Genomic DNA, 27,676 nt, shown 5'->3' on the forward strand with positions numbered 1-27,676 from the left:
TAAAAAATATATATATGTTTATGTATTGTATGTCACAGCCATTTTAACATTTATCCATCTAGACAGACATTTCACCTCAAAACCAATATTCTCAAAAGCAACACTATCCTCAAATACCTGATTTAAAGGGATGACCAGGAAAGGGCAATCATTTGCTTCTCTCCTTTTTCAGAATGTACTGTTGAAGACCACATGGGAAATAACCAGACTGATTTGGTTTTGGTTGACCTATTCATAACTACCACTGCATTGACCTATGCATAACTACCACTAATTAAACAAGTGTAAAACTTAACTTGAAAGAAATTTTGTTGAAAACATAAACAACTGAAATGGCAAGAAAACTATCTGTTTTTAAAGAAACTATATCTTAAATAGTGTCTGTTGTGTCAATCTTTCCACAGCAACTCTTTTAATTGCCAGAATTTAAAAAGTTTTGAAACTTAAAATTCAAAAACAATAAACTTATTGTGTGTTCATATTATGTCTTCATATCTTCAGTAAGCAGTTGCTACAGTCAAGTTCAAAGAACAAGGTTTACTCTGATAACTGTTTCAATAAGCAGCTAACATGAAATGCTTGTCTTAATGTTCTTTTCATATATTAAAAACAGCTTTTGCCTTTCTTATCTAATAAACATTGATGCACAATGTTTTAGTAGGTAATACTAACAACAGTGACTTAATAACTGCATAGTTTTTTAACCAAAACAATTCTTAATATGTTCCTAACTCTGGACAAAATTACACCTGCATTCATTTTCAGATGGCCTTTAAAACAATAAACTAGGGCCATTTAGGTCCCTGTTCATTTGCTGATAGCCCTGAGTTCAAGGTTAATAACAGAAGTCCTCTGAAAAAACTTCTTGTTTTTCATGATGTACCAAGCCACTGTTAGATTTGTCAACTTCATTACAATGAACAATTCAGCAATTAATAGAACAGTTAGAATGTTTTAAAATCTATTAAATACTACCTGTAGAAAGACCATTTTAACAGAAATTGCCGTGCTGCTTTAGGAAAGCTGGGTCTTCCTTCATATGGTTTCAGCGCTTGCATCATTACATTATCAAGCCAGGCAGCCCACTGCTCCAGAGTGCTCTGCTGTTGAAGAGTCATCTTGAAATCTGTTTCGAGTCTCTGAACCATGTTGTCATCACACTGGCACACCCAGGAAGCCTGCTCCTGTTATAGCACATGGCAGCTCTTGAATTGACAATACATAAGCCAAAGCACACAATGTAATTGTATCTCAAAGGTTAAGCTGTTCAATGGATGAAAGAGACTGGACCCACTTACTAGAAAGACTAAGAAGTGGTTTTTATTTTACATCTGTTGTAGTTTTGTTGAAAGCAACCAGGTGGGAAAAGCATAGCATGAAAGAACCTACATCAGATAAAGAAGTTAGAACAAACAATGTAAACAAAAAAGTTTCCTATTTCCCAGATTCATTTGTGAAAAAAGGCTTCTACTTTTGTAATTTTTCTATTGAAATACTTATATCTTGTAATTTTTTTCTGGGATTTAAGGCAGGACAAGTAGGAAGAAGAGTGAAATGCAGGGGACTAAAGTAATAAAAGAAGTGGTGAGAAATCAAGCACAACATTCCTTTTATTCTGAAGAAGTTAAGCTTAAAGATAAATCCTGTTACATCATCTTAAAAAAGAAACTTTGTATGCAAACAAGGATTGTTTGCTGACTGTATGCAGTAAGAGATTACACATCACTTAAAGACAACATAAGCTGCATATAAGCGGAGAAACACACTATGCAGCAATCAGCAATTTAGTCAGTGTTACCAAGTTTAAATAAAGTTAACCATTAAATTCAGAAAATGAAAAAAAAAAAAAAGACAGCTCACTAACTGCAGGCCATTTCCATTTAAACTTTAGTTGTCATGTACCAAGTTAACATCTCATTCACAGATTCTCAAGCCATGTCAACATATTACTGCGCTTAATATATTGTATCTTTGGTCAGGAAGTCTTGACTAGATTTCTGTCGAATGTGTTAACAAGTACATTAAAACACTCTTTTACAACTAAGAGAAACAGAAAGCTACCAGGAATCTGAAACCTTTCACTTCTCTGGCTGAAAGGACAAAAGTATTTTTCTTCAGACAAGCAAAAACATGTAGAGAAATTAAGCTTAGTAAAACATGAATTTATGATCTATAGGTTCTAACCATAATAATCTAATCCATTATTCAGGAGATCTTGTAAATTTAGGCAGAGGTACATAGGAAAAAAATACTAATGTATGGGGTTTTAATACTAATATATGGAGACAGTCTCTGCTGAAAATGCTATGCATTTAATAACTTTAGGAGACATTCAGAAGATATGCTACTGAGTTCTAATCCTAAAATACAACTTTTGCTATTAGTAAGACATGTTTCATGGTACCCATTCTAAGAAGGTATTTTCTCTACAGCTGCATAGAAGTTGGAAGAATACATGCATTTCAAGAGAATAAATAGAAACAGGTAATGGTTCTGAGCTCTTACTTTCCTAAAGCATAAGCTATCACATTTGGACTGAGTCACAATGTATATGAATGAGCAAAATATTAGCACTTGTCTTTCTTGATCGAATGATGCCTGACAATAATGTTCAAAGTCATAGAAGAAATAAAACTTTAAAAACCCATGCTATTCAAAACTGAATTTTACCTGAACATTGGCAAAATCAACACGGTTGAGATCGTTGAGCATCTGGTTGATTTGAGAAGTATTTTGAAGCACAGCGCGAGCTGCTTGAGCCAGGTGATTAAGAGATGTGTATCTTCGCAGAGTCTGGGCAAAGGCACTTACAGCGGCAACCTATGAAGAAATTTATTATTTTTAAATATTGTGCCCAATAGATTCTACAGTTAAATATAGTGCTCCATAATTCTACAGATTGAGTCCTGACTCTTATTTTTATAGTGTATATTAATGAGTCCTCATTTTTGAATTATAACATGTAGCAGATCAAATATTATTTCCTCTGCCATTATTTGATGCTTGATGCTAAACATGAAATTTAGCATTAATGTTAAAATGCTTCTGCTTTTAGATGCTATTACCCACTTGGTTTGCTATTACAAGAATAGTATTTCAAGTTTCATCTACCTTGGTTTGTATCATCCTCTGTGGAATATTGTTCATGGCATTTGAAAGCCAACCTTCAAGGCTTTTTGCAAAATTGCGAATGGCTTGGGTCAAGGCACCTGCACATTGGAGAGTAAAAACAGAATGAAAAGAAAGCAGTGCACCTGTCTTGAAATGTTTTGCATCCTCAGAACTCTTGTACGCAACTTTCAGGTTTGGTGCATTTACTTACCAGACAAATCTAGTCTTGGTTCAAAATGTCTCACTGAGTAAAGATTACACAATAATGTATTAATAATATAATGTAATATTATTCTTACTTTTGGTTTAATAAGCACTTCTGATTTCTTCACCAGACAATCTTCCAAAGAACATAGTAACTTAGCAATATTGTTTGGGGCACTCCTATACAAGAACAGCACTAATTGCAGCAGTTGTGGTGGAATTTTCCATCACAAATTTTCAGTTTTCCATCTTACCTATACACCTCATTCAAAAAGCAAAAGTCTGGGGAAAAATCCACTTATAGGAATACTGCAGTTTCCTCAAATAAGTCCAAATTAATCTTAAACTATGTCATAGTGCTGCTTAATTCAGTTTTAAAGAATAAATTCTGTCACATGCAGTCCTTAAGGATATCATCAAAAAAAAAAAGATACAGAAGTGTGTTTCACTGACAGAAAATGAAATTATTTAAATGACTGTGAAATCTGTGTGCATTTTGTTTCTTTTCTATAGCAACCACAGAAATGCTGAATGGCTGACAGATTTAGAGAGACACTGAGGAAGCCCCTTAAGTAATTTGCATTACTAAAACAAGAAATTTTAATTTTTCAAAAGAGGGCAGGAAGTATTGTCCCAGGAACAGTATCTGGAATAAATAAAATTGTATCTCCTGAGTGATACAAACACAGCTTTCCCATGCCTAAACCTTGCACATTGACATAACAGCACTACACTCAAACTACTGCAAAAAGTAGGCAAAAAAAAGGAAAAAACTAAAGTTTTCTGAAGACTACTAGAGAATGAATGACTACAAAAGTGAAGAGGAAAAAACCTAAGGAAGCAATACATTTTTTTAATAATACCTTTTAAAAATACAGCTTCCTACCAGAAATGTAAACTTACTAGAAGAGAAACTGTAGTTTCTGTGTTATCTTTTTCACGTCTTCAAACTTGCAGTCATAAGCAATAAAATCCATACTGGTAATTCTTATAACTCACCACACCTTTGGATGCTTAGCTGGCCACAATTTGATCTCACAAAGTATTTGTGTTAGCTGAGCCCTCTTATGGTATCGGGTTTTTTTCTCCTTTAAGGTTTTCATGTGAAGAACAGGCTTTTTCTTCAATCCTGTCAATCCCCTAGCTCACTTGTGTTGCTTTGTAAATTATTTCTGTGCACTTACTAATTGACTATGTTTTCATTCACAGTTTCTTACCTACCAGACAAGATGGAAGTAATAATGTAAATACTGCATGAATAGCACTTAGACATTTATGAAAAATATTACTGCTTTTTCACTTTGAGTGTGTTCTCATGACTCCTTTTTATTTATTTATATATATGTTACAAAATTATTTGCATCATTGTAATGCTGATTGCCTTTAAAAATAAACATGGAAAAGCAACTCAGGCCTTAAGAAAGGCCTTTAACTAGAAAGAAAAAAGGAACAAATAAAAGGAATTATAAGTTCTGAAGAAATAAAATAGCTAAAGTAGCTAATCAGACATCAGAATTGTATAGAACCATCATGAATTTCTAATGACCTTTGGAGATACATTAAATACAGAATTTTTCTCATATCCCTAATTATAGATGTAGCCATTACCAAAACCATAAGTACCTACATCCTTAAAAGATGAACTTTTAAGTTCATCTGAACCCTTCCAAAGAATCTTTGTATGATAAACATGGTGCAAAGTAAATGGTCTAAATCATTCCTAGTGTTTCTAGTCACACACTAAAGGATGTGGCAATGGCAGTTACAGAAAGTTTGATTTGCATAAGCACCCAACAAGATTGACTTCTGAACTAAAACCCCTCTGACTTGTACAAAACTGAGCTTTACAGTCTTTCCAGTACTTCAATTTTTTGTCTGTCTGGAATTGTGTAATATGGCATGGAAGTGTATTTTGCATAAATTCTGCACCTATCATGGAAAGTAACTCACAAGCAAATTTGTTACTGCCCATTCTGCCATATGTGAAGATGCAAGATGTCTACTCTAAAACATAACAGGACACTAGATAATGATGGTCTTTATTCCTTACTCCAATGGAGAGCATTTAATTTTCTTAGGAAACTGAATTTGTTGTTTTATACCCAGAAAGTCTTCACTCATTCTGGTGGGCGTGAAGTATTTCAGCTGATCAATTTAATACAGAGGTTAAAAATAAAACCATTTTTTCCTCAACAGTCTTTTTTTTCCTAGTCCAGTAATATGTATCAACAATAGGACTTGTCTAAAAGAAAAAAACCTGAAGATCTAAACACAAAAAAAAAAAAATTGAAAAAATTATGCTTTTGCCCTATTTTGAGCAGCAGCTGCTGCTATCTTGCCATTTATTTAAAAAAAAATCATAAACATGCCTTTAATGAAGCATTCATAGTCCCAGCACCTCTACAGACTCCAAACTTTCCTCAAACTGCTAATTTTCCCACAGAGGATGATGAATTTTTCTGCTTTACCCAGCTGCATTTTTGTTATATTCAACCTTAACCCATTATTTTAGTCTCTTGTAATGACTGGAGATGCTTTTATTCAAAAGCAGGAGTTTAAAAAATCTTAAGATTTTAACCATTTAACAGTGAAGAAGAAACTTGAATGGCCCACCATTTAAAGGAAAGGTGCTAAAAAAAGCCATTTAGTCAGCTGGTCCTAAAGTAAGAAAATGTGTTAGCTCTCTTCCAAAGGTAGCTCAGTGAGTGCAATTCTGAGCAGAAAACCTCTGGACTGTTCACAAAAAGTCTCTTGGGAAAAGTCCTGTGATCAGATGATGTGTTTGAATCCAACAGTTTGATAACCATCCCCAAAAGAGTAATGTCAAACACAGTAGGTATCAATTATTCAAATATGACTGGTAACTCTAGAAAGCAAGAAATAGCATGAAAAGGACACGATGCATCTAGTTATTGATATTAATTGATTTTGCCCATTTTCTTGAAATCCTGTACTGGCAATGCCCAAAGCATCTTACAAAGCAAGGCAGGAAGACAGCATGTTGTCATTTAAACATCTCTCTAGAGACTGCCAGGCTTTCCAGGAAAAGCAACTGAAAAGAAGAGGATCAAGTTTAATGAAAAACTGTCTGCACCACCTTTTAATTCAGAAATTAACATGCTTTTGCAAGTGAGAGTTTTCATTCAACCTATTAAATGTTAAATTAAATTTGTGGGAGTTTTTATTATTAACTAATTGTTTGTGATACACTATATTACTCTAAAATCCTACCTAATGGTACTGTCATTAGAAAAGTAAAACCTTAAATATAAACCAATGCAAAATAATTTATACAAGTAATAGTTGTCAATAACTGCATGTATTTGCAAAAACATTTTTCCTTTATTCTGCTATATAGATGCACAAATTATGTCAATTGCTACCAAGAACTTACTCGTTCCTTTAACAAAAGGTAAAATGTGCATTGTAAATGGCAAACCTTCATATTTTATATATTTCTAGTTTCAATTTTTTTGGTGTTATACATAATTTGCTAAAACTTGATTTTATTCCACTGGCAAGCAAGAAGTCAATAAAACTTCTTTGCAAGACACTACCACCAAACTTTCTTACTGAATACTTATTACTGCTGGACTCACTATAGCAGAGGAGGTGTTCACAGCATGACAATATAGCTTTGTTACCTGCAAAACTACTTACAGCTCTAATTAAAAAAAAAAAAAATCAATCCAACTTTTTAAAGTAAATACTGGGGGTTTTTTATTAGAAGAAGATAATACATAGGAATTATGAGGGTTTTAGTGGGTTGCTAACATGATTTCAGTATAACATATAGGACAGCATATGTGAGACAATAAATACTTCATGAAGGAGTTCAACTTTCTTGACATAAATTTGTTTTCTACCAAAGATAGCCATAAAAATACATTGCTAGAGCAATGACAGATTCTAGTAAAATTAAATTTGAAAAGAAAGCTTTACTCCTGGTAATGGTGATATGACTGGACAATCACTCACTATTTCATGCAGGATGTATGACAGGAAAACAGTAGATTAGAATAATAAATTGGAGTAGGAATTTTTCATTGCCTTAACAGTTATTAGACTGGATGGAATCACAAAGACCACAGTTCTCTTCCAGACTAATCAAAGATTAATATGTGACATAGGCATTTTCCAGCACAACTCCCTGCACAACAAAACTAAGGATAAATTATACAGTATTTTGTAACTTTCAATTTTTTTTCTTAAGCTGCCCTGTGAGGCACAAGTACACTTCCGTCATATACATGCTTGCAGAAAAATCTTTACCAAATGTTTCAGATGTTGAACTTACTAGGAATAGGTCTAAGGACGTCAGGAATGAGAATCTCCACCAAAGCCTGGTACATCACATGGTCACAGTTACACATCCATTTCAGAATAGACTCATTCTTGCACAGAGTAATCAGCTTTGCTTTAGGAAGTCGACTTTCTATTTCACTCAGATTGCTGGTGTTAAAAAAAATGTAGCTAATTAATAAATGATAATGTATTTATGGCACCTAGGGGCATGGCTTAGCAGCAAACATAGCAGTGCTAGGTTAACAGTTGAATTTTACTTTTCTGACCTAAAGTTTCTATGATTCCATGATTTACAGCAGGTAAAAACCTGGATGTTAAAATGTACTTTTTAATACAGACATCATAGATATCTTAGTTGAGCTCACTATAACTTATTTACATGTTGTCTCACATGGAAATGGATTTAAAAAATGTCTCTATAATTCTCCTACAGCTCATAAATAGTGCAGACGTATGAATAATCTTTTTGGCTTAGAAGAAGTGGATTGAATATTGGGAAGAGACAACTTCACTCTAGTTGTCCATGCAAAATGGACATGGATGACACAACTGTTTCAAGACTGACCTTTGGCATACACCCAGGCCATACAAAACTGCCAGACAACATAAATTTAATTTGGAAAATAATAAAAAAATTACTATGTTAAAACCAATGGGATTTTTTAAATTTCACCCTTACATTATCATGAGACACATTAAACAAAGAGAAACATTTATTGACCTTGGTTCATTAACAGGAGTGCCATCAGGTGGAGCAGAAGGAGAATAGCGCCAGAAAGTTTGCCACAATTTTTCTATCAGGCTGAATTGAAGATTTACAACCACATCCAGTATTGCCTGAAAAAATGAAACATTAGATATTGTCTTTTACCCAGAATCCCTCCACTCCCAACTCCAACTAGATATACAGCTCTTTTCCTTCATCACAGAGTAGAATCAAGGCAAACTGTGTATTTCTCAAGATATTAATGGTATCTGTTTTATTATTTTTGATACCCATAATTATCCAGCACTATAAACTGTTGTGCACAGAGACTTGCATAAGGCTTGCAGGGAAGCCTCTGGAAACTAGTATGGCCTATGTAAACATATTTGAGGAGTTTTAGCACAGAAAATATTTACTGCTACTGCAAATAGAAAAGTAAACCTGATGTTACTCCTTTTCATAATGCCTTATAAGTTGGAAGCACCTTCAAAAATAATTTAAAAAGACATATTGTTCAGTATCAAATGTGGTTTAAATGTCTTAATGTTTCTTTGATATAAGAAAAATGTTTTTGATATAAAAGAAAATAAAATTATAACCTAACCTGATTTACATTTGCTATTGACTAAACCAAATATCTCCGTACACAATCAAAAGTCTAACATTCTGAAAAACATACATGTAACAACATTTCATTTGCAGTATTTATTACATATTACTCTTTCCCCTGTAATGGTGATCATTCAGAAAACCCTTTTTGCTCTCCTTTTGATTGAGATAAGTAAAATATTGTGGGGAAAGTCACATGCCACTATCAGGGCTGCAATATATTTGGCAGTATTCTACTGTACTGGCCTTCAGTAAAAGCCAAGAACTTTTGAAAATAAATGGTTTATAGGAAATACCTCACAGTGCTCTCGATAAAGACTCTGAAGTGATTTGATGTCCTCAAAGGTAGTACCATCTGGCAGAGAAGATATTTCAACTTCTCCAAACTCTGGCAGTACTCGAGATGCATCTGTTGTCATGACAACATAATGAAAGAGGTGCCAGTTACAGTATAGTTAACAAAAAAATGAATGATTATACAAAGAAATACATTCCAAAAGGTCATAATAGTCAAAGGGGAAATCATTTAATACCTGTTGTATGCCAAAATACTAAATACATTAATATTTTTTAGTAAAAAATAAATACAAAATTATACTAGAATAGATTAAAATGATATCGTGTACATAGTATACCTATATGGAGAATCTAACACAAGCTTTTTCAGACTATTACTAAGGAAATATGTAGAGTCAGTGCAGGAGAGACTAATCCTTGAATAATTTTTTTGTTGCTCAGCTGAAGAGCTTCCATGCAGCCAGGTGTGATGAGGCTTAATAAACTCAATATACATTTTTACTTGACATTTACTACACTTTCAAGAGCCAATGTGTGCTTTTACTATTTGCCACAAATGTTTCTGAGAGACAAGTTGGTAAGATAAAAATACTGGACTGAAAGGTACCTGGGAAAGAAGATTCAAAACATTTTAATGCTACCCTTATGCTCCAAATGGTTTTAGCAATAGCAAAATCAAGCCAAAGGATTTTGGCAATCCTAACCAAATAAGCCTACACTAATAGCACACTCTATCAGCACAGCCAAGGATTCTTTTTACATAAACAATTACCTAAATTATGATTTGTTTCTATGACTTGAATACATGCTTAACTGGTCAACAAATGCACAATTTGGGTATTTTTAAACGTGATCTTTAGGTCTTCAGTTGAAACTATTTGTCTATTTCCACTCACAACACTAGAACACCCTTTCAAAACAGCCAAGAGTGGCTAACCTGCATAGTAGTGCAATGCCATCCCCCTATGCTAACTCTCATGAAATAAAATGCACTGTAATGCACATGAAGAAAACAACTTTCATAGCAGGAATTTCAATATGCACATTTAATATAATTATGCAACACAACTTCATATTTATGTAATATGAAGAATATCTCACACTGTTTTTCCTAATTTTCCTTTTATACTTACATTATGCATATTAAATATTACATAAAACTTAAATTACATAATGTGCAATTTAAGTGCCTTTCGGTTCTGTTGAGAGTAAGGATTTTAGAGAGGGCATGATAATTTGAGATGCAACTATTTTACTTGTCTGGCTTGATATTCACTGTGAAAAAAAAGTTCATCTTATTTATATAGCAGTATAAAACTTCCTTTCGTACCTAGAAACTGTTGATGATGTTGACTTTGGGCAATTACAGTTTGTTCAACAGATGTGCCTGTCTGTTGACCACTTCCTGTGAAGCCATCTGCAACTCCATCCACTTTCTGCATAGGCTTATACCTGCAAAAATATCAAGTACGAAATTATCCTTTCTGTTTACTTCTTCATAAATGAAACACTGAGTTTGATTATTCCGTCTCAAAATAAAATTTTCAGGACAAGTGTCAAAAGAATTTAGAGATTCTTACTTACTTTGTAAAAAATGGAAGAAAAAAAAACCACTAAGGGAAGCCAGAGTGTTAACAATGCATTACAGAATTCACAAAGGTGATATTCCAGCAGTACTCCGAATTTCTGGTAGAATTTAGCTTAGTAACAGTATATAGTAATACTGGCAAATTTGTACCAAAAAGAATCAAATCCTTCCCTTTCCACACTGATTGACATAATTTTGTAACACAAAGGTAATGTTTCATTACTTTTAAGAGGAAACAACAATACTGTCTGATGATAATGAAGACTTCAAAACTAGCACTTTGGGATACTGAAGTTATGCAAATCCAAAAGGTTCGTGGTTCCCAAATTAAGAAAAGGAATGAAGAAAAAAATGAGGCATACATTCAGTCTACAGCCTTTGCTGAAGAGAACTAGAAGTATTTATTCAACTAGATGTATCTGATAGAGATGGTAGAATTTGTATAACTACCCAGAAACAAAGTATATTGTCTGCAATTTACTACTAATTTAAAAGACAAAAGAACCACTAGAAATATTAATAAGCTGATGAAAGAGAAATATTACCATAATCATGAAAATTACAATATTCAATTTTTTAGTTCTCTTTTAATAAATTCCTGCTAGAATTTTTCGATACACTTGGATAACAATGATAAAAACACATACCGTCATATATGAAACACTGAAGCTTTCTATAGCACAGCAGTTTCCATGTAACAGCTACCTATTGTGCACAATGGTACCTTGCAGTTCCCACCCATCGTCAACACCTTTACTGATTCTTGCAGCAGAGCTTAGGCTTGGTGTGAATTGAGCCTGAATTGGTGCATGTTGGTGCAGGTACATGTGTGCAAGTGCAAAACATGGGGCACAGAAGTGTGCACTAACTGCACACAGTTCCATATGTGTGATTTTGTTCAGATATAATCAGGGAACATACTAATTTAAAGTTAAGAAAATTATGCCCAACATACTTAGGTGAGGAAAATAAGGGAAATATGTAAGACATACACTGATGTTAAATAAAATACAAATAACACAAATAGTACAAAAAGAAATGTCCTGTCCTAGCAGCTATATAATGAAATTCCAAAATCACTTCTTCTTTGTGAATCACAAAGAAGACAAGAGATGTGACAATGTTTAGCTGACTGGCATTATTTTTCCAGAAATAATTCTAATTAGACCGCATGTTTTGGTGCATATATGTAATTTTGAATGCAAGTGAATGAAATGTCTAAGTGAATGAGATTGAGTGGGTAAAATAAGCTTGCTGGGAGATTTTGTAAATACCTATCATCATTCCTTACTATATAATCCTGCCATGGCTTTTGTAACAAGCATTTTCTACATGATGCTATTATGAGACATCTCATGCTCCTGTATTATGCTCAGCAAAAGATAGTTAAGACCATATATCTTACCATGAGCTTCCATTTAGTGTTGTAAATAATCTGTACTGTCTGGAAATGACAGTAAAATCATTTCAGATTAAAATGATCTTTGTGTTTGAAGTTAAAGTTTGAAGTTGTGTTTTCCATATCACAGTTGTATACAAGGATACAAAATATGCTTGGGACACTATACCAAACTGTTCATTCAACTGAATGTTTTTGGAGGAGTAGATGTTCTAAAGGTGACTTGCTTGATGCGGTGCACTTCTATCTGAGTGTCATGAAACTATGCATCTAACATATTTTACTTTAGGGTAATATGACCGGCTAGTAACACAAGTCAAATCAAAATTAATTTCAAAGAAATTTACTCATTTCCAATTTTTCCCCTAAAATTTTCTGTTTAACATAGTTTTTAATATGCATATCCACACATTCTTTCACCACCAGTACAGCCCAGTTTTCAACTACTTCTGAGTCTTCTCAGGTTCCTCAGGAACAACAGATACTAAGGGAATATACTTACATGTACTTGGAGGCAAACCGTTGCGATCATATTAATTCTTCACAGGGACATGAAATAAATTCCAAGCAACTTAATAGTAAGTTCTCTGATAAGAAGTGTGAACATAAAATGATACAGCAATGAAAAGAAACAGGAATGTTTGAAATTAAAGCTCTTACTGCAAGAATTCAATATAGCTAAGAAGAATCTGTTCATGCTATAGGTAATTTTATTATTATTTATTTTCTGCAAATTTAGGAAAATTTGTAGGCAAACATTCTTTCACTTTGACTGGTGCCTGATGTCATTGACATCAACTGGGTATTCAGCACAGTTTTGTTTTCACAGCAAAAAAGCTGAACTGGAATTCAAACTTGTCCATGTAAGGAAAAGACTGGATAAATGAGAAATAGTGTGAATAGTTGGTTTCACACTTTACCTCTGTTTCTGCTGCATGGGCTGTTGTCTCATGGCCATATATTGCATGTCCTCTTGTAGTCGATTAAGAGGAGAATCTGGCTTGACACGAATCCCATAGTAATGATATTTAGAGTTCCCCCTTTATGGAAGAGGAAGAATTAAAAAGAGCAGTAATACTAGTTTTACATATTTATATTGCATTTACTTTACAATTTACATTGACTGGAAAACAACACACACAAATCAGGTCTGGCTCTCCTGTCATACCTGTTCTACATGAGCATAATTTTACTACCTGTGGGAGATTGTTCACTCTCTTAAACAAATATTATCAGCATACTAACTTGCACTCCACTTGAGTAAGAAAAAAAAAGCAAATAAATACAATTTATCTAGTTATGGGCAAACAGTATTCTCAGTGATTTCCAAATGGAAAGTTATGTTTTATTTGTAATGATAAAAATCTGAAGAGTAGTTACCAAAATATAAACACATAAAGTGTCAAAAGCAGAAGTAATAAAACTATAATAGCATCTTGAAAAAACATAAAATGTTCAACATGAAGAAATAAAACTGACAGAAAACCACTAATATTTTAATGCAGGTCTTATGTATTCTTTTTCCTAGCAGACTAGTTTCTTATTCATAATTATTACCTTAATTTTTTATTATAATTCAGGATTTCAATTGCACAAACCTAGTTCCAAGCCTTCTGGTCCGTAGTCCCATGAAGATTGACCGTATGAGTTTTCCAAAGGAGGCAGCATTGACTGGATCCAGCTTGTGCTCCTGACAGTGTCGTAAGTAATGGTTGTAAAGGGTACTTCTTGGAAGGCTCACTCCTTCTGCAGTTTCATAGTTGTCTAAAAGCCATTGAAGCTATATCACATACAAAACAGAAAAAAAACCCAAACCTATTATATACTTTATTAAAAATGTTGTAGCCATACAGCATTAATGTCTGACAGTTGGAACCACTCTTCAAGTCTATTAAAAAATTACTTCCTTCCTCAGAGTGTCTTTAAATGTTAGTTAAACAATAATGCTTTAATATCTTCAGAATTACCAGGGAGTAGCAGAATTCATTGCACTTGTGACCTCAGGAAAGTGCCCTTTTCTTAAAATAGTTTTGATTCAGTACTACACATCAGTATGTAATAAAGGTATCTATGCTTTGGAGACAAATTGTTAGTACCACAAAGAAATAAAGGAATCATGAATGTAATACACATAAATTGCAGAAAACAAACTCCTTGGGCACAATAAGTAATTGATGTATTTTAAATCTGCAATATGATACTGTTTCTCTTTGTTATTAAAAATGTCTGTTATTAAAAACATTAGGATACAGATAAGAAAAAAGCTACTGCATAAAATCAGAGAGCTACCTAGGTAACATTGAAAATAATTGGTACGTCTATGAATCATTAGGGATACAAACCCTTTCAGCTGTAGCCTGCTTGCCATTGACTTCCAAAAGGAACAGAAAGAGTTTCTTGGAAAAACAGTAATCTTTTCATGTATTTGTGGTAGATAATTAGAAACATGCAAGAAGATTATGTAACATCACTGCATGTTCTAAGTACAGCACACTCATGAAACACCTCTAGCTGTTGCTAACATATAAAAAAAAGTTAAAAGAACAATGTAACACTCCTAGATTTAATACTAAAGGAAAATCACAAAATATAGCAAAACCAATACAGTCTGAGAATACATTAAATTTAATTGGTTTAGTTTTTTGATAAGTCAACATTTTCCTTATTTTTCCCAGTACTTGTCATGGATCCCTAGAATTTTCTAACCTCTAAAAAAATACAGAAAGAAGATGCAAATGCTTCCAAGACATAAAATTTTTATCTTGGTTTGTAGGCAATTTTGCATTTCAATTACAGAAAATGAAGAAGTACATTTAATCATCACTTATCATTGTTTTATATGTACTAACATTCATAAGTGCTTCCAAACTGAGCATCTGTCATTTTGAAATATAGCTGAAGAAAAGGTATAATTGTTAATATCTGAGTTTTGTGTGAATGTATTAAACTTATTTCACTAGTGATCTGACGTAAACCTGTCTTGGCTTACAAACAAAGGTAATTCTGACTTTCACTGGTTGCAGTCTATCCATATTGAAAATCTGTTATTACCTCTCTATTTTTATTAATATATGTATATAAAACTTGTCATATATTATTACATCTAGAATTGAATCAGAACGATACAGAACATGAATTACTTCTGCTTTCCCCAAGGGGAAAACTCTGTCAATCCCAAAAGACTAACAAACAAAAATTAATTATTTTGTAATTAAGTTCTGTATATAGCATTAAAGATATTTTCCTCCAGATGGTTTCTAATCTATTATTAATCACTTTGAGTGCACTTCATTAATTATATGAATTTCTAACAGATGTTATTTCAAACATAACTTGCATTATTCAACGCACAAAAAGCCAAATAAAAAGTTAAGTGTAATACAAGAATTTTTGCTCCTGGAAGGAGTTACTTAGTAGCAAATCCTTGAAATCCTTACTTTAAGAAAAAGTGCAGTTAATTCATGATTTTAAGATAAGATTGAATCCCAACATTATTGTAAACAACTTTTAAAGAACTCAAACATTTTTCTATCAAGCTGAAATACAATTCTAAAAGTGCTCAGGTTTGAGTCGTAGCTTATAAATTTGTAGTACTGAACATAATGTACTGGTAAGATGGGGAAAGGTATAAACTATTTGCAGAGCCAGATCTGTTAAATTGAGTGTGATTTCAATTAATCTGCAACACTTATAAAACACTCAGCTATCAATTAGCTGAATAAGTTGATCTCATGCAGAAATACATCAAGAAACAAAAGAAAACAGAGGAGAAACGACAAACACCTTAAAATGAGAACTCATGTATTTAGGAAAAAAATTCTACAAAACCTCATTGAGGTATCAAAGGGCCAAAATTTAAATCCCAAACTAAAATCTTTCCACAAATTAATTTATCACCTTCTAAGTGTATAAGTTCATTAAAAAAACAATTTAGAATTCTATTTTACAATCTGTTAAGCCAATTATTTTAATAAATGCCAAACCAAACCATTAGAAGGTATAATCAAGAAAAGTTTCAAGAGACAAAGTGTGCATCTACACTTTAACTTCCTTTACCCTGTCCTTGAGTTTAAAAACAATAAGCATTGCTTTAAAAACAGGTAAAATATCTTGTAGGCTTGATCTAGATTTTAAATTTCTTTCAAAATGACCAAAAGCAGGAAAGACTTTTTGCCATAAAAATGTGTACAAGGGTTGTTTTAAATTTTTCTTTCCCCACAGAGTCAAAGATACATCCCTATCACCATATTTTTCACAAAGCATTCACAGTCAAGAAATACCATGGTAAGTCTTCAGAGCTGGAAAGACTGCGATCTTCTGTGCAAATCTTGTTATTGGGAAGACACTGTGAACAGTGCCTAGAACTAGGAATGAGTGAAATACAGTTTACAGAGGCACTGCAGCTTATCTTGTAATCTTCCTTGGTTTTATGCAAAGATTGTGGACTTCCTAACAAGTTTAAACACAAACTTAGAATTAAGTCTTTCTAGACAGTTCTAAAACATTCCTGAAAAAGTTACAGTCTGTTAAAAATGACTTTTGAACAATGCTTTTGATATTATTACTCCAAAATTATCTATTATTATTTAAATAATAATTTTTATACCACCTTACCTTCAAAGTAATTATTTTGTAAGCACATAAGGTGGAATTTAAGTTTTCTTTCTGTATATAATTTCCTGTAACTTTTTATAATACAGTAGTCCTCTTTAAATTTTAGATTTAAGAAAAAAAGAGTTTGCCTAAATCCTCCACAAAACATTCTTAATTTTAACTTCAACAAAACCACACCCCTACAGGAAAAAAAAAAAATCCAAATCCAAACCCAAACCTTCTAAAGCATACATTTTTAATTTGATTACCATAGGACAATCTCTACCACCATATTCTACATTCAGACTGCAAACTAAATTTCAATTTCTTCTGTAAAGCAATAATGGTATTTGAATTTATATAATAAGCAAAGCTGAGAAGGAAAAAAAAGTAATATGAACACAAACCAATCAACATGGCAAAAATACAAAATTCAAAACCATAAGAACCAACAGAAAAAAAACATTTCAGAGAGACGAAAAACTTACAAAGTAATAATATTATTTATAAGTTTAAAATTAACTTGGTCTTTTTCCTTTGTTTTAAAGTTATATATAATGAACTTATCACTGTATTTGGAGATCATGTTTTCCTCAAATATCTTTTAGCTTTGTCTATGAAAACTTCTTAACCGTAAGACTTGCAGGGTAAGAAAAAAGTAAAAGGCAGATGAATAAGACATTTCTGTGTACTTCAAATTAAGGTACTGCTTTCAGTTTTTACCAGGTCATCAGAAGGATCCTTAGGATTCTTAAATGAGTAATTTCAAAAATAAACTCACTAGTCAGAATAAATGAAGAAACACCTAGGAACAACCTAAATATATTATTTAGGTGTGCTGTTTGTTTCTTCTCTTCCTCTTCACATGCCACAAAATTAGTATATGGTACACAGTTCTTATGATGCAGACAATTGTATTTAAAATGCCAAAAGCCAGCTAATTTAGAATTAATTGAACCTTAGCTTGACATGTACACTGTAATCCGCAAAACAGTCAAATGTGTTAACTCATCCTAACACAGGTGTACAGCATAGGAAACAGGTAACACTCTGCAATATACCATAAAGACATTTAATCTGACAAAATAAAGCCATGGGAGGTGTAGTAGAAGATTACAAGCAACTAAGATGGGAAGATTTAGAGCAAAAAGTAATAATAAAATAAAACAAACATTTAGAGGCAGGCTAAGCATGCAGAACAAGCAAGAGAGAGTGTATGTGAAGAAGAGACAACTTACATGGCTGTTGAGAAGAGAGCTTCTGTGAGTGGACAGACCATCAGACTTTTGCAGTGTCTCAATCGCCATTTCAATCTGATAATAGATGTCATTAAAAAAAGGACTCAAGATGGGATAGTAAAAAAGCCTGATCAGAGAAGTTTTGACAGATTCCTAACAGATCAACAGAAATGCCTGTTTTATTCCTGGCTAGGGCATATATTTTATAAAAGGCCTCATACTAGAGTCCCAGTGAACACAAGCCTCCTCAATGAGGTCAGAAAGTCCTTGCACATATCCAATTTTGCTAGCATGTATACTGCAGGATCACAGCCTCAAAGTTCATTTTACCTTCCCAGCTGCTCAGAATGAGCTCAAAGAAGTAGAATTACTGGTGAGCTGCATTGAAATAAAAATAACCCAGACTGAACAAAAGCATAATCACTAAAGTAAAAAAAAAAAAAATTAATAAAAAAATCCCTAAATTATTTTCTGGAAGGCCTCCATATGTTTTCCCTTCAACTATACCAGGAAGAAACATGCAGAGCTTTCAATAAGAATTGAATTAGAAACAACACTTTAACTATCTGAAATCACAGAATCAAATCCCAAACCAAAGTAATTCAACAGGCCTTGCACCATTAGCTTCACTGGGACAGGACATCAACCCTTACTCCTACCAGTACCCTTTGAAGATCCCCAGCTGTCAAAGTAAATGGAAAGTCAGGAGTTACACAGACTGTAGGATCCAGCCTTTGGAAAAGCAGACTTGTTCACAATAATTTTTCTTTTAAAAAGGAAAAGAAAACACAGTATAACTAAAATACAAAGTAGATTTTTTTCAAATGCAAATGTATGGTTACTCTCACATCCATTTTCTTTCTTTTCCTTTTAAATAACAATGGATATTTTGATTTTGATCAGTTTGGCAACAACATTAAAGAAAAAACCTAAGTGTAATTTATCTGGGGAGCCAGAAGAGCAAAAACCAACAATGAAAATGACAGAGACAATGGAATGCACAGTAAGAAAAGGCACACAATTATTAGCTACAATAAATGGCCGAAATGAAAGCAATGGAACCACCACTTAAACTTTTAAAAAATATTTATCATTATCTCTGTAAACATTTTTAATGAGCCCTGTCTATCGTATTTCAAATACCACAGTACTAATTATTATTTTAATGACATAATTTATCAATATTGGCTGAATTTACTCTCTGTAGAAATGGAAAACAACTTAGGCTGATATTTGAATTTACCTGTAAAACTAGTTTGTCCTTTTTTTCCAGGGCAATTGACAAGTATTTTAATATATTAGCTGTGAGGAGTAATTTCTTTTAATTGTGTAATATTAGCTTTCCAGGTCTTTAAAAAAGGTACATTATTAAATACATACAATTACTATGTAAGAAAACATTCTTGCTCGGCAATAATATTCCTTCTTTTAACAATCTGACTTGCTTCAGTAGAAAATACCATGAGGTCAAAGTATTCAATCACACAGGAAAGATTGAATTTTAAAAGCATTCTTCAAGAAAAAAACTACAAGCTCAAAAGATCATCATAAGGTCAGTTCACTATATACTGTAGCCAGAGAGTTTCCTTTCCTAAAAAAATACTACAATCAAACAATTGAGAGTGTACAAACATTTAATCCTAAATCTGAATGTTAGGTCACATGTACCACAGTGCTTAATCCCTAGCAGTACTGTGCACCAGCCTGCTGCTCATTCCCACTACTGCCTTTCTCTCGTTTTGTTACTGCAACTTGCGGTCTTTGTTCAGGGAACCAATCTGCTAAAAAAATTGGAATCTCGAGTAATTTCACTTGAAAAGTGGCATTACAGATGACACTGACTCCTCACTGCCATATTGGGTCCATGGCTTTTGGGGGTAACTGTTGGGCTTTTCATAACTTGGGAGATTTTTGTTGCTGGAGTTTCTTTTAGTAGATTTCATGACTATGGCTACTGAAGGCACAGAATATGTGTTCACTTTTACTGCATCATATAAGCCAAGCAACACTGGTGGTTACCACTAAAACATGTTAATTACTTTATCAAGATCAGAAATGGGATCTATATAAAAATGAGTCTCCACATATTCTACTAGGACAAGCTTAAAGAGAAATTGTTTTCACTACTATTTTGTTCACCATTTTTAGATGGTATTTTGATAAAATGAACTTTCACTTTTATCTGACAGATGTCTCTACAATCCCAGAAACCCTCTTTGCATATAGGTTGTAAAATTACTTCTTTAACTATTTTTGAGCATAAAATATGATTGATTTGAAGACAGATTTTTAGACACTAAATTATTCACTTGCCCTTTCTGAAAACTTATGGCTGGTTCTTGTTTTACTCTATTGGTGCCCTACAGGGCTCATTTCTAGGGCCAGTTCTGTTCATTTTTAACAATGATTTGGACAAGGAGTTGAATGCACCATTAGTAAGTTTGCTGATGTTATCAGACTGGGAGGTGCTGTTGACTCTCCTGAGGGACAGAAGTCCTTGCAGAGAGACAGGAGGGATGTGGATGGAGTGGAGCACTGGGCAATCACCATGACATGAAAAATGACAAGTCAAAATGCCAGATTCTGCACCTGGGCTAGACAAATGTCAGGCATGAGTCTAAACTGAGAGGGGAGCAGCTCTGGGGTTGGAGAGAGGGCTCTGGGGGTGCTGGTTGGCAGCAGGCTCTGTGGCAGCCAGCAGTGTGCCCTGGCAGCCAGGAGGGCAGCAAACCCCATCCTGAGTGCAGCAAATGCCATCCTAGCTGCAGCAAACCCCATCTGGGTGCAGCAAACCACATCTGGGTACAGCAAACCCCGTCCTGACTGCAGCAAACCCCATCTGGGTACAGCAAACCTCATCCTGAGTGCAGCAAATGCCATCCTGGCTGCAGCAAACTCCATCCTGAGTGCAGCAAATGCCATCCTGAGCAGAGCAAACCCCGTCCTGAGCGCAGCAAACCCCATCTGGGTGCAGCAAACCCCATCTGGGTGCAGCAAACCCCATCTGGGTGCAGCAAACCCCATCCTGGCTGCAGCAAACCCCATCTTGAGTGCAGCAAATGCCATCCTGGCTACAGCAAACCCCATCCTGGCAACAGCAAACCCCATCCTCAGCGCAGCAAGCCCCATCCTGAGTGCAGCAAACCCCATCCTGGCTGCAGCAAACCCCATCCTGAGCGCAGCAAATGCCATCCTGAGTGCAGCAAACTCCATCTGGGTGCAGCAAACGTCACCCTGGCTGCAGCAACCTTGGCACTCTAAAGAGGTGACCATCCCTCTGTGTCCAGTGTTAGGGCAGAGCCTCCCTTCAAGTGCTGGGTGCAGCTCTGGGCTCCACCATTTCAGAACCATGGGAAGGTCCTTGAAGGTGTCTGGAGAAAGGCAAGAAGGTGTCTGGTGGAAGGACTGGACACCATGGCCTGTGAGGAGCTGCTAAGGGCTTAGGGCTTGTCTAGTCTGGAGAAAAGCAGGCTGAGGGGCAACCTCCTTGCTCCCTACAGCTTCCTGAGGAGGGCAAGTGGAGAGGGAGGTGCTGATCTCTTCTCCCAGTCATAGGATGTGTGGGATTGGATCAAAGCTGCTTCAGACTCACCATTAGGAAGCATTTCTTTATTGAGAGGGTGGTCAAGCCTGGTGATGTCCTGAGCCTATCACTGTGTAAGGGGCACTTGGACAGAGCCCTTAAGAGCCTGCTTTACCTTTGGGTCGGCCCTGATGTCAAGCAGTTGGGCTAAATTATTCTTGTATGTCCCTCACAGCTGAAATACTTTCTTTTCTTCTTCTCTGCTATGCCAAGGGTTTGGGTTTTCCAGAGGCTCTATGTGATACCCGTGTACAGGAAAGAGAAGCTACCGAAGTAAAAAGTCCATTAAGTGAAGGCCTGTTCCTTCAAGCTTTTAGGTTCTAAGTTCTGGCCATGGACTTCTATTTAGGCTGTAAAAAACTGAACATTACGTCTATATTCAAATAGCACTTAAGCACAAACGCAGAATAACTACAGAGGTAATACAGAGTGTATTATTATAATATTTTGTGTACAGATGAAAGTAATTTTAACATTTAAAATTATATTCTGTAAAAGCAAAAGAAAGACTGATACCCTTCTATTTTTAATAAGCTGTGAGAGATTCCAGGCACAACTTCTTAGATTTTTTTCATATATGTTAAATAAGAAGAATTTCACTTATTTGAATATGTGATCAGTCATACATTCCCCCTTTTTTTGTCTTAATAAACTAAAAACATTTATTTAAAAGTTCCGATAACTGAAATGTACACTATCACTCCCACTGCAATTCCAACTAAACCATGTTAAATGTTACACTACACGTAGGAACACTAATCAGTTTGTGCAGTTACAAACATAGGCAGTCACTAAATTAGGAACATTATAGATGAGAAAACTATGATTGTGAATTTCTTCAATTTACTTTGTCAGTGAGCTAAAACACTGCCTTATACTCAGACCCAATCATTAAGGAATAAGGATATTCTTCTGGGGTTAAAAACTTCAGCAGTTTGATCCCAGTGTGTGCACCTACAGTGTAATCCTTACATGATCTACTGATTTGGAAGTTATTGACTGTTTTTGCTAGGTTATGTTTCAGTATTCATTAACAGGTTGTTAGATAAATGACACATAACAGTCTAAGATGCATATAGAACAGACATAGCAAACACCTATACCAAACCCACTTTGCAAAAAAGTCCCCTCCTCTTAGAAAGAAGAAAGAAATAGTGCTTTTCCGTATGATTCAACTAACAATTTCCACGATCAACTAACAATTTAACAATTAGTACAAAATGTTACCGTAAGCTGCTCTGAGGAATTAAAAAAAAAAAAGAAAACAATGTGCAGAAATTGAACTCTTGAGGTTTAGTGAGTAATGTGGGTAGCCTACAATTTTTTTTCCTTTTCTGTTTGCATTTGCAAACCACCCTCCACCAGCAGTAGGGCAGCAGGTGGTATCTTAGCATTCAATATATTGTTGCAACATCTTGAAAAAAGATAGCTACTCTTTTTTTACAGGCACCTCTCATTCACAATGCCCTTTATCCACTTCCAAAAGTTCACCCTTTCAGGCTTTAAAGGAAGTGAAATTCTAAAGCAGCTATCATCAGAATGCTCCATTATGAAGGAATTACTAATTCATCATACGTATACAAGAAAGACTGATATGGTGGTACAGCTAGCTAAATCCTGGGTACTTGTGGCAATTGTGCCTACCTAAATAAGGCAGAACAAATTTGAAAATACTGGATAAATGGACACAGGCCTTTTCAAAATGTGACAATTTCAGCCCTTTAGGATGCCACAAACATGAATGGTTCATGTTGGCTTTCAGTACTATTTCAGGACAGAGTATTCATGTATGTCATACTCTTTTCTGAAACCTGTGCCAGAGGGTTGTGTTAGGCAGAGAAACTTGTTCACAAGAAACAATCTTGAAAATGAAATTATATTGACCATGTGAGAAGAACCCCAATCTAGCCCATACAGCTGGGAGACTTAAATCTAAAAGATTTGCATTCCTGTCAATAGAAAAAGCTGTAGCAACACCTGCAAACAGATTCTGTGAAATTTTGCACAAAATATTGAAACAATACTATGAAAACAGACAGAAAGATACTTCTTTAAGACTGTGGAATGTAAGTAATATAAATATGCAGAAAGAGAAGAAGAAACTATGCAAAATTAGTGCAGTATTTTGCATAAAGCTGACCTTAAAAGAATGCTGATAAACCTTAAAAACTTAGAAGGGCTTTTTTTATTCCTAAAAACTCCCCTGATTAAATTGTAAATATGAAAGTTTAATATACACAACAGATACGGGTCAAAACACCTGCTGCAAATGCACACTACCAGTAGTCTACAGGTACATAAGGAATGCATCCTGACTAATGAAAACAGCATGTTCTCTAGGGATTATAAAAGAACATACGGAGTTGTTTGGGAGAAAAAGCACACCTCACAATCACAGACTGGAAAAATAAAAAAATACTTGGAGTTAAATCCTTTTTCCTTCACAAATTTTCAAATGTTATGTTATTGCCCAGGTCCCATGGGACCTTGACACAATTCAAGCAGGCTGATGCAAATTTCATGAAATTCAATAATGTGAAGTGCAAGGTCCTGCACTTGCATCACGGCAATCTCAGGCTACAGGTTGGGTGGAGAAGTGTGAGAGCAGCCCTGCAGAGAAAAATTTGGGGGTCATGGTTGAGGAAAACCTCAACAACAGCTGGCAATGTGCACTCACAGCCCAGAAAAGCCGAACATGACCTGGGCTGCATCCAAAGCAGCGTGGCCAGCAGGGCCAGGGAGGGGATTCTGCCCCTCTGCTCTGGTGAGACTCCACCTGCAGGGCTGCATCAGCTCTGGATTACCAGCACAGGAGGATCATGGACCTGTTGAAGCAAGTCCAGAGAAGGACATGAGGTTGATAAGAGGACTGGAGCATTTCCTTATGAGGACAGACTGAGGAAGTTGTGTCTGTTCTGCCTGGAGAAGAGAGAGTTGTGTGGAGACCTCACAGCAACTTCCAGCATCTGAAGGGGGCCTACAGCAAAGGTGGAGAGGGGGAGAGGGACTCTTAATCAGGAACTGCAGTGATAGGACAAGGAGTAATGGGTACAAACTGAAAGGGAGAAACAAAGGTTGGATATTAGGAAGAAATTCTTTACTGTGAGGGTGGTGAGAAACTGGAACAGACTGCCCAGAGAGGCTGTGGAATTGCCATCCCTGGGGCTGTTCAAGGCAAGGCTGGATAAGGTCTTCAGCAACCTCGTCTAGAGGGAGGGGTCCCTGTCCATGGCAGAAGACATTGGACTAGATGATCTTTAATATCCCTTCCAACCCTTAACAATCTATGATTCTGTGTTTACCTTCTTTACAAGAAGTTCTCCAACATAGGGTCAAATTGACTAATATACCATCTTGTCCCCAGATCATCCAGTTATTTGTATACCTAGTGTCTCTTATATACATCTTTAAACATATTCTAAACATTTTTCTCTGTGGTCATCTTCCCCACATTTGGAAAATAAACCAAAAAAATCCCATATAAAAATCTGTTGTCAAGCTTGTCATAAAGACTTTTAAAATATATACAATTCACTGAACACTGAAAAGCACATGTAAATACATCAGAGTAATTCACACCAGAGAACCAAAATAGAGAAACTAAAAAGAAAATTCAAGTCAGATTACTATTAAAATCAAATCTGAAAACATTTATGGCATGACGGCCTTAGGAAGAGAGGGTGGCCATACTAGGACAAATGTTTATTTAATCGAAACCAAAGAAAACCTGTAGTCCTTCAGAAAGGTGATACATCTATGCCATTGATAACCAGACTGTTTTGAGAACATCATCATGGCAAGTCTCCTGGCATCCAGTTTATTATGCATTTTCAAACAAAAAGAATTAACACAAATTCTTCCCATGGATTGAAAGATACCTATTTTTGATATCTTATGATGAAAAACCTGTGTTTCTTACAGTCTTTTAAAATGAGAAACTGGAATAAACCGAGTTTCCAAAAACTCAGTTATATGATAAACAAATACCAGAAATAAACGTTAAACTGCCAAAATTGGAAACACTATAATTGCTACAGGGCTTTTATGAAGAAGACACACTAAAAGCCACTGAGGCCAGCCTGTATCAGAGGAGAAGCAAGGACCATAGACAGATGAAGCCAGCATCTAGTTGGGGTAGGTGGCTGACCTTAGTAGCAATCATCCTCCCTTTCCCGCCACATTCCTTGTCTTGTGAAGATTGCATAGTCTCAATGTAAGACTTTACAGTGTAGCAGCAACGTACTCAAAGGGACAGAGAAATACATAAATTATTTTGGTGACATTGCTACACTGAAACCTCTGGAAGAGAGGGGGAGAAGCCATGATGCTCCATAGCCTGAAGCGGAAACCAAAGCAGGAGATTTATCAAGGCACAAGATCTACCTGATCCCTTTTTTTTTTCCACAACAGAAGCCACTGTACTCAGCTGCAGAAATGATAAGTAAATATCTTGCCTGTATATGATGTCAGACAAAATGATCTAATAATCCTTTTTGCATAAAAGTCTGTGCATCTTTGATTTGATCAGAAATGTTTTATTTTATGCTAAAATGGATTTAGCTACATCAAAATTACCAGAAAAGTTAAGAAATGGAGGAAGAAAAAGCTCCTGCACCAAGAAGGAAATTAATAAAAAAAAATCTCACCTCAAACTTAAATCCAAATTATAAACCTTTATGCCCTTATGTAAGATGTGCTAGTTTTTCTGAAATAGTTATAATACTTCCACTAGAATTGTACTATCAAGATATGGTATTTGCATTGGGCCTTCTTACTTCTTGTTTTCTCTCCAATAATTAAAATACATTTTCAGCAAGTATTAGCCTTCCTTTAAAATTATTCCTTTGCATGCTGTGTTTACTAGCAGAACTAACAGTTTGTGGGGATACATTATATACATATACATTTTTATTTTATTTTCATGCAGATTTAGATTTGCACTGAAATAGAATGAATTTCTGTAACAGCATGAGTGGAGATCTCCTATGGTTGGTGATGACTGGTGAATGACAACTGTATATTGAGGATCAGTCATAAAGCTTGTTAGAAAACAAGACTAATAGATGGGAGCCTCTCACTGACTGACAAGCATAACAACATATTTATTACTAGAAACTGTATGAATTTTTTAACCTTATGATATTATGAAATATGGTGATTAGATTACCTTTTTTCATCACAAGAACAATCCTTAGGTGTTTACATATCAGGAAAAATGGAAGGTGATTTCTATTTCATTAACATGGCAATCAATCCAATTTTTTGGAGAGACCCTTAAATGTAGTGGTTCCTTATTTAATGAGAGCTGTCAGTAAACCAAACACGACTCTTTCATACAGGTTTGAACATGCAAATTTGTTTCAAACAGACATCCAGCTAGGCTAAATCAGTTCTTCTTCAATGCAATCACACACATTCTTGACCAATCCACAAACACACTCACATGGAAATGATAATTTTGGAAATTTGCTTATCTACTGAGCATCTTATATAGAAATTCTTATAATCTGAATGCCTTTCTGGTTTTGTCAAAAAAACCCCAACCTTTTCATCATGTAGAGAAAGTAGTTAAATAGGCCAGCAAAGGATATAATGGAAAGAAGCAGTGAAATCAATGGAAAAGAAAAAAAGTAAAGAAAAAGCTAACAAAAGTTATTCATGCATACCAACATAGACCTTTCCTGTATATATGTTGGAATAGTTTTGAGAGAGCATAAGTTTTGATATTTTGGCTATAAAAGCAGTGCTACTGCATGCTGTTGCTTAATAAGGACAGCTTTCTTGTATGAATGTTTGACAGAAAATTACAACAAATTAAATATTTCAACCAAAATATTAGCTCTTAATTGAAATTCTGAAGCAGAACTCAGAATTACATTAAACCATAAAGAAAAAAGTGAAAATAAAATTAAGTTTAAAAGTCTATTTTTATTGAATTCTGCATTAAAAAAAAGCTTACCTGCTGAAGAGTAATTTTTAATTTAATTTAGCTAAAAGACAGTTAATAAAATTTGCCTATTTTAGATATTTGACTTTTAACCAG

General features: G+C 34.7%; 1 protein-coding gene across 4 annotated transcripts in view; it reads right to left on the reverse strand.

Moving 5' to 3' along the window:
* The window catches only part of RFX3 (regulatory factor X3), a 106,987-nt gene that overhangs the window by 10,014 nt on the left and 69,297 nt on the right, over window positions 1–27,676 (reverse strand). For all 4 annotated transcript variants that reach the window (XM_084225464.1, XM_084225465.1, XM_084225466.1 and 1 more), the window contains 10 exons: window positions 18,051–18,125; window positions 13,818–13,999; window positions 13,140–13,259; window positions 10,563–10,684; window positions 9,232–9,344; window positions 8,342–8,457; window positions 7,613–7,767; window positions 3,112–3,209; window positions 2,671–2,820; window positions 976–1,184 (listed from right to left, as the gene is read on the reverse strand). In XM_084225464.1, coding sequence (XP_084081590.1) covers window positions 976–1,184; window positions 2,671–2,820; window positions 3,112–3,209; window positions 7,613–7,767; window positions 8,342–8,457; window positions 9,232–9,344; window positions 10,563–10,684; window positions 13,140–13,259; window positions 13,818–13,999; window positions 18,051–18,125 — 1,340 coding nt within the window. The remainder of the gene's footprint in view (window positions 1–975; window positions 1,185–2,670; window positions 2,821–3,111; window positions 3,210–7,612; window positions 7,768–8,341; window positions 8,458–9,231; window positions 9,345–10,562; window positions 10,685–13,139; window positions 13,260–13,817; window positions 14,000–18,050; window positions 18,126–27,676) is intronic.

This window comes from Fringilla coelebs, assembly GCF_963513975.1.
Source record: "Fringilla coelebs genome assembly, chromosome: Z".
NCBI lineage: Eukaryota > Metazoa > Chordata > Aves > Passeriformes > Fringillidae > Fringilla > Fringilla coelebs.